Genomic DNA, 8884 nt, shown 5'->3' on the forward strand with positions numbered 1-8884 from the left:
AAGTGTAAAAAGCAGTTAGATATTTTAAGAGTCCAAAAAGAACTGTATTGGTTACCATGTAGGTGCAAACAGTCATTGCAAGATACTTTCAAAGCAGGTCACTTCTTTTATGCAACGCCTGTTGTTAATCCTCTTGACTAGTCGGTCAAAATAAGCAAAGATATAAGTCATAAAAAAATCACACGTCACTTTTCAGCAATGTATAATCTTCTACTGACAAAGGCAGGAGTACGCCTAGTACATGAGTACAAAGACATATGTCCCAAGGCTAGATTTGAATTGAACTCAAAGTCACATGTATTGAAAATAGTTTTTTATAAAGCGAGACCATTATTGTTTTTCAAACATGTTGACATCTGCAGTGTAATCTATTTTGACATGTGCCATGTTATTATGTAAAACCTGCCACGTTTACCTCTGTCCGTGTCTTTTTAGTAGCCTGCTGTTAGTCTAATATTGGTAATGGCTCTTGTGAACAATCAGTATTCCAAAGTGTTCATAAGCAAAATCACTAATTGCGGAGGCATTTATTAAAAAAAAAAAAAAAAAAAACAAGACTTGGAAGAGAAACTCGTTTTAAGATGTTTACTGTGAGCTTTCTAACGTCTTGTAGACTGAGTTACTAAAAAGGAGTTATCACTGTTGTAAATTCATCATTGGGCGTGCGCTGTTGTTTGGTCATGTGACGCACAAACACGATTGTCGGAGGAAGCCATGCAGGATCATCACTCCTTTACTCCGATCCGAGCGTGCTGAGCTCTTACAAATCGCTGCTTATGTTTGGTTCAGTTACAGCGGGATGATGGCTGATCTTTACCAGCACCCGGTTTTCTTTGAGTGCGAGAGTCTTAAAAAAGAACATCTGACGAGATTACAAAATTATTTCCGTAATCGTCGCAAATCAGGCGGAGGAGATTGCGGACAACTGACGAGAGTGGACGCAAACGTCTACAGCGTGGTTTTCCAAAATAAAAAAGGTAAGTTTATCATGCCTTTTAAGATATCTAAATATTCTATATTTATTATTAAAATATATATTTTATATATATAATAAATAGATTTATTTATGCACGAAATATCTTATTATTATTATTATCATTTCTCGGCTAAAATAGCCGTAACAGAAAGGTTTCAGCTGTTTAAGAAATATTACATTTTCACCGTTGAAGTACAGCTGTGGGTGGGAGTAGTGAGAAAGGAAACGTAAACCAAACGTTAGTCTGGAAACCGAAACTTGTTACGCAACGTTACGTTTCGTTTTCGGTGATCAGCAGCTGCCTCAATGCTGAGTTCAGGGAATTTGGGAAACTCTGATTTCCCACCGTCACATTTGAACTCTTTCCTCTGTGAGTGGGCTGTTTAGAGGGAGAGAGCTACTATGAGATGACGATATTATTGCAAATACAGTTTTTTTTTATTGTATTTTCTGTTTGAATGTGTTTTAGTAGATAAAGTGAAATGAGTTGCAAAGGCTTTAAAGCAGAAGTTAGCAATATATTGTGTTGGACATACTTCATATGTTCTATGTACTGACTTGGTAGCTTGTGAAGCTTGCACACAAGAATTTCACTCACATGTGCTGTACCAGTGCACCAGTAATGTGGTGTGACAACAAATTTGATTTGATTTTGATTTGACCACTGAATTATAGTTTCTACCAAACTGGCAGTGGGTGAAAAGAGGAGGAAAAAAGAACAAAAAAGGGCAAAGAAAACAAAAAGAAAGAGTTAAAGTTATATAATAAATTCAGTCTGTAATTTGAGATATCTGTCAACAGATCAGCAGAGAGTTCTTCAGAGATCAAAGCATGTTTTGGAGATTGAAGATTGTCGTTTGGTGTTCACTGTCCGAGAAAGTCTGCAAAATTCTACCTCCTCTCACTTCATGACCCCCACTTCCAATCCAGCAGAGGTAAATTTCATGTTTTTGTTTATCTAGGTTTTTAATAGTTTTATGCATCCATATGAAATGAACATTGTCCATTTTATTATAATATTAATGTAAGCAGGGGTTTGCTACAAATTGATAGCTGTTCTCATTTGCATGTCTTCCCAATCACAGACTCCTGAGCACATTCCTGCCTCATCTCTTCTACCAAGCGATGACGGGTATGAACTACATGTTAATAATTATCTTAGTTACCTATATGTCCACATGCTCAGCAAGAACTTGAGAACATGCTTGCCTGTTTAGCCTGCTCTGCTGATCTTTACTGTGAGGAGGGGAGAGTTTTAGTCAGGAGGCGAGCTCAACCTGGTGCTGCAGATCAAGTTAGTGATTGGAAAGTTGAGGTAGGCGCTCTCTTTAGTGGCTACTTTTGCCATTATGAGTTAAACCCTTACAAGGTTGAAGCTTTGGTTCAGTCCAGCAGCTCTCCTCAGACTGTGAGGTGAAAGTGTACACAGATGAGTCTGGGAAGAGTCTGAAGTAACTCTTGCTGCTGTGAAGGACTTTGGTAGTGTGAGAGGTTAAAGTCTGAGCCAAGTCATCCCGTTTGATAACAGAGAGGAGGCAGTGAGGGCCATACAGGAACCATGTGACAGGCTTCTTCAAGGGATAGATGTACCTGATGAAGATACAGCAAGAGGAGCCACTGCCAGAGCTCCTGGAGGCAGAGTCCACATGGAGGTTATTCGGGGACTAATCGAGAGCCAACAGGTGAGAAATGTTGCTGTAATTAAGATAAATCACAACTCACAATAAAACACATTTTCTAAATCTCCTGCTCTTGTCCTAGGTGGATGCTTTGGTGTCTCCTATGGTTGGCCATGATCCTCTCTCTACCCGTGTTGGAAATGCTTTATTTGCAGGAGCTGGACCACAGCTGACCACAAGGTTTAGAAAGGAAGAGGAAGATGAAACAATGCCTGGTGACTCAGTACTGCTGGAGGGCTTACCTGGACTTCAATGTAATGCAGTCTTCTTCCTCAATCTTGTTCCCTGGGACGGTGACCCAGACGGCGTGCCAGTCCAGGTGAGATAGTAAAGGAGGGATTTTATTATACTGCCTGTTTGTGAGGACACTTTTAATGGAGTCATTTGCCACAATCCAGTACTTTTACCTACTATCAAATCAAATCACTTTTTATTGTCACATCACATGTGCAGGCACACTGGCACAGCACATGCGAGTGAAATTCTTGTGTGCGAGCCCCACAAGCAACAGAGATGTGCAAACACAACAACACAAACGAGCAAAATACAAGAATGGCCAACCTGAAACTAATAAATATATGTACAATATATAATAGTGTATGCATTTCTGGATGTGTATACTAAATATTTTCCTACTATAGGTTCTTCGAATGGGCATCAGAAAGATCCTATCTTCCTGTGAGACAAAAGGATTCACATCTGTCTCTCTTCCCGTCATTGGTGCTGGGATTGCTCTGAAATTTCCTGACAGTGAAGTGAAGAGGGTGTTAACAGAGGAAATGCACATATTTGAACAGGAGCGAACAGGCATCACACCATTCCTGATCCGCATCGTCATTCACTTTGATGACACGGAGACACTCAAGGTAATGGAAACAATTTTTTCCCTAAAAATCAACTACCGAAAAATGCTGAGAGTTAAAGAATGCCACCATTCCTAATCTTAAACTCAGAATATAATAATCAAATATCTCACAATTGGAAAAGCTCATTTTCCTATATCAGTCGCCAGGAACAGTCTCATCTGACCCCACTATTTGGTTTATCCTTCATATTTTATTTTTCAAAGCAGCAAGCCTTCAGGAGGCTTCACAAACCTGATTTGACTTTAACTTGGAAACATACTGTATACACAATCATTAACCAATCAGCTATTGTTTCCTCTGCAATATATACAGTATGTACAGGAATCATTACTAATGCTGGAAATTTGTTGTCTTTGCAGACATTTGGCTCTGTCCAAAATAAACAATTCACTGAAGATGTTCAAAATAAAGACCAAGATCAAGGTAGGTGTAGAAAATATCCACAGATAAGAATCCAGACAGTGCTTTTTAGACATAAATAATAATTTGATTCTTTTTGTTAAAAAAAATCTTTTAAAAAAGAGACCATAATAAAACATCAACAGGAAATTACAACATCTGATGTGGAATATAAAAAACATTCAGTTGGAAAAGTTTAAATCTTACCTGTCCAACTGAAGCTTTTCTGTCAGATCAGGGAATATCACCCTCATAAACCTCACTTTCTTGTGGGGTCCCCCAGGGGTCCATTCTTGGCCCAGCCCTTTTTTTGAATTTACATGCTCCCTATGGGCTCAACCTAAAAACAAACAAACAAAAAAAAAAAACATGGCATCACATTTGACTGTTATGTAGACAAAAAAACTTTACCTGCCACTGAAACATAAATCAGTGAGTCCTCCAAAGGTTCTACTAGATTGTTTGGAGGATGTTAACGCATGGATGGCTTTAAACTTTCTTAATTAAAAGGAACAGAAAAGAGAGGTTATTGTGTTTGCTCCCTGTCACCACTACGACTTTGGCTCTTGATTAAAAAAACCCTTTGCGAGGAACTTAGGAGTGATTTTTGACTATCTATCTATTTATCAATCTAACGCTTGATAAAACAGATCAATGCTGTAATCAAAACTTTTTTTTTTCATCTCCGGCTATTTAAAAAAGTGAAGCCATTTTTCCATTTCAGAGACTTTTGTAATAGTCTTTATTCAGGATTCAGTCTGTAATTAGTTAGCCGAGTGCAGCTGGTCCAAAACGCTACAACACAGTTACTAACTGGCACGCACTGTACTTTTATTTGCCTTATTTCTTCCTGAAATCTTCTAAATTAATGTTTTTTTTTTCTTAAATTGCATCACATCTTCCTACTTTTATATCTTTTGATTGTTTTAAATTTGCAGCACTTCGGTCTCAGTTGTTGTTTTTACATGTGCTATATAAAGAAGTTTGACTTTGACTGTTGATTCTGTTTCAAACCTGAAACCCTGACCAAAAAGTATTTCGAAGGCAGCAAAAGTAAGAAACAAATGTACTTAACAGAGTGACTGTTCTCCTCTAGAGTCAACAACGATGAGGCTGGTCCTGCTGGGAAAAACTGGATCTGGGAAAAGTGATTTGGGTAACACCATTCTTGGAGAGGAGCTCTTTGCCACCTACCATTCTCCAAACTCTGGGACAATGAAATGCCAAACAGAAACCAAAACAGTCAGTGGAAGAAGCATCACTCTGATCGACACCCCTGGTTTCTTTGACACAGGAAGGTCTGAGGAAGATCTGAAGCCTGAGATAATGAGCTGTATGACAGAGTGTGCTCCTGGGCCTCATGCTTTTCTCATTGTGCTTCAAGTGGGCAAATTCACAGAGCACGAGCAGGCTGTCGTCACTAAGATAGTTCAGTATTTCTCAGATGAAGCTCTAAAATATGCTGTAGTTGTTTTCACTCACGGTGATCAGCTCAAGAAAAAGATGAAAATTGAAGATTTTGTCAGTCAGAACAGAAATCTGAGTGATCTGGTGTCAAAGTGTGATGGTCGGTGTCACGTCTTTGATAACAAACACTGGAACAACAACCAGCCAAACAACTACAGGAGCAACCAGTTCCAGGTGGAGGAGTTGCTGAAAACAATAGAAAAAGTGGTGGTGGAAAAAAACGGAGGTTACTACACCAATAAAATGCTGCAACATGTGGAGACGGCAATACAGAAACAGGTAGAGCACATTAGACACTCAATGCCAGATAAAACCCCAGAAGAGATCAGAAAGCAGGCTCAAACAGATGTGTTTAACAGGTTTCTGATCCAAATGGCAGGGATTGCAACAGGAGCTTTGCTCGGTGCTTTTTTTGGTGTTGTAACATTGGCTGAATTTGCTATCAAAGCTGTGAAGAACCCACAACTGATGAATGTCACAAAAAAGCTTTCCACATTAGCACGAGTGCCAGCTGCACACGAACCAAAAGCACTAGTAGTTGCTGGAGCAGTAGGCTTGACAGCAGCTGTAGGAGTAGGAGGAGTAATGGGAGGTGTCATTGGAAATGAAGCCGCTAAGGATGCAGAGTCACTTTCAGAAGCTGTACAGAAAACATATAAGGCTGTAGAAGAAAAAGGAAAATCTCTCACTCACTTAATGTAAGGTTTTCATAATAATCAGATATTTATGTGAACATTTGATTATTTTATTACCTCTTGATGTTGGTACATTATATATAATGTTTAAATATTTAGAAGGCGGTAGAGAAAATTTGGAGTCCAGTCCGTTAGACAGGAGGGTTTTGTTGTTTAGCCACTTTAGCACTTAACACTTTTTTTGCCTGACTGCCATTTGGTGGTGGGAACATATTCTTTGGTGTGTTTATGAGAGATTTATGTTCAATAGGTTTGTGGTCCTTAAAAAGTAAAATGATGAGCTTAAAGATTCTCACCAAGTCTGTCAGTATGCTTGTTTTGCTTGTGAGGTTGTTGCTTGATCTCCCTGGTGCCTCATTATTTTGTCTTGTCCATATTGATTGATTGAATCTTTATTTTGAACATGTTGAAAAAGTACAACAAAATAGAATTAAAAGAGACAAATGAATCAAAGCAAAACAAAAGGAAAACGAGCAACCACAACTCCAAATAACGTTCATGCTCAAAAAGGAGCAGGAAGAAGCATAAGCTTATTTAATCCCACCCCTTTTCCACTATCTAGTATCAATAGACTACAGAAATACCTCCTTGCAATTACATTATATGTTATGTGTAATCATATAAAGGACAAGACTGTTTATGACCACGAAACACAGACTTAAAAAACTCCAACAACCACTGAAGAAATTAGGTTTTGTTTCTGTTTTTTCCTGATATTGTCAAATCTCTAGTTTTACTTAATTGTAAACGATCTGATATTGATAGAACTACTTGAAATGTGTATGATATATTGGTGATGTGATTGACAGATCAAAGATGACTTATTAAGCAATAAAAGCACTAATTTCTGACAAGATTTCCCATTGCCCATTTGTTTTGTTTTGAGATTTTTTCCCTCCACATCATAGTTTTGTTCTTGTTGTACTGCACTTACATGTTGTGATTAACATGAGACACTGAGGAAGAAAAGGTGTGAAGAAAGGACATTTAGAGGGGCTACAAAACTGCCAGAGTGTTGCCAACAAAGTGCAGCAACTATGTTTCCTGCCTGAAATTTTGCCTGTGCAAAAACATGAACTTTTGTCATTGTGAATCTTTGAGTTGAGTGTATCATTACCAGCATGCACAGTAATTGGTCATATGGCCCTTTTTTCAAGTTTCAGTTCAATCTTTAGTGTTATTTACATAGTCCCAAATCACAACAACAGTCTTCTCAAAGTTCTTTCTATTGTAAGGTAAAGACACAACAATAATACAGGGAAAAAACTCAGTTGACCTCTTATGAGCAAACGCTGGCAACAGTGGAAATGAAAAACAGGAAGAAACCTCAGGCAGAACCAGCCTCAGAGAGGGGTGGCCATCTGCTGTGAACAGTTGGGGAGGAAGACACGACAAAAGGCAAGCTGTGGAGACGAGACAGATTAAAAATAACTAACAATTAAATGCAAAGAAGTGTATAAACAGTACGTGAAAAAGGTGAGTGAAGAATAAATGCTCAATGCATCATGGGAATCCCCAAGGAGCATATGCCTAGTGCAGCAAAACTAATTAGGTTTCACCTGATTCAGCCCTAACCATATGCTTTATCCAAAAGAAAGGTTTTAAGCTTAATCTAAAAAGTAGAGATAGTGTCTGTCTCCTGAAGAGGGGCCTCTGATTCTACTTTTGAATACTCTAGGAACCACAAGAAGGTCTGCAGTGCAAGAGCAAAGTGTGGTGAGGCCTTAAAGATAAGATGGGACCTGATTATTCAAGTATGTGTATGCATAATGTAAACAGAACTGGTCCTATCGCAGAACCATGTGGAAATCCATAATGTAAAGTAGATTCCCCATTTACATGAACAAATTGGAGACTATTAGATAGATAGGATTCAAACCACTGCAGCGTCGTACCTTCAATACCTACAACATGCTATAATCACAGTAATAAATTAACAGAGATGAGTCCACTGTCAGAGGCCATAAGAAGATCATTTATAACTTTCACTAAAGCTGTTTCTGTACTGTGATGAGCTCTGATACCCGACTGCAACTCATCAAATAAACAATTTCTCTGCAGATGATCTGTTAGCTGTTTTACAACTACTCTTTCAAAAACTTCTGAGATGAAAGGAAGGTTGAAAATTGTCCTATAATCATAGTTAGTTTTGCATGTAGACATACAACTCATCTCGCAGGATCAAACCTTCAGTCTCATGAGAGAGTGCAGAGCTCTTACTAATTGCTTTGTATTTTATGAAAATATTTCCATATTCACCACAGTTTAGGAGACCACTATGAGAGTGAGAGACAAAATCTACTTTACTGCTTTCAGAAATCAAAAAGATATGTTCATCATGAATTGTAATCCAATCCAACTTTATTTATATAGCACATTAAAAAACAACAGTTGACCAAAGTGCTTTCCAATAATTAAACAGAGATAGCAGTTAAAAACCATACATGAAGCAGACAAAAAAATAAATATAAATAACAATGAAATAAATACATAAATGAAAAAGAAGATGGAACTAAATCAGTATATATATATGAAATATTAAAACATTAGTAAAATAGACAATAGGATCTACAATGAATAAAATTAACAAAATAAAAAGATTAAAAGACCAACAGCTGACTAAAACTGACTACAAGCTGACTCTGGTACTACTCCTAAAAAGCCTTTGAGAAAAAATTAAAAGTGATTTAAACATTTCAAGTGTTGGGGCCAGCCTAATATGGAGGGGCAGTTTGTTTATGGAGGGGGCCACAACAATGAAAGCTCGGTCTCCCCGGTGTTTCAGTCTCAACATGGGGACAG

The 8884-nt window shown here is 38.0% G+C and overlaps 1 protein-coding gene across 1 annotated transcript; it reads left to right on the forward strand.

The window, feature by feature from the left end:
* The first annotated feature begins 713 nt into the window (after positions 1–713).
* LOC308393410 (uncharacterized protein) lies at positions 714–6928 on the forward strand. Its single transcript, XM_080877150.1, has 8 exons — positions 714–977; positions 1778–1911; positions 2062–2108; positions 2505–2658; positions 2738–2974; positions 3297–3521; positions 3881–3944; positions 5017–6928. Exons 1-8 carry the CDS (start codon positions 800–802, stop codon positions 6087–6089), a joined length of 2112 nt encoding a protein of 703 aa, XP_080733276.1. The 5' UTR covers positions 714–799; the 3' UTR covers positions 6090–6928.
* Positions 6929–8884: the final 1956 nt, after the last annotated feature.

Source organism: Rhamphochromis sp. 'chilingali' (genome assembly GCF_963969265.1).
Source record: "Rhamphochromis sp. 'chilingali' genome assembly, chromosome: 1".
Taxonomy (NCBI): Eukaryota; Metazoa; Chordata; class Actinopteri; order Cichliformes; family Cichlidae; genus Rhamphochromis; species Rhamphochromis sp. 'chilingali'.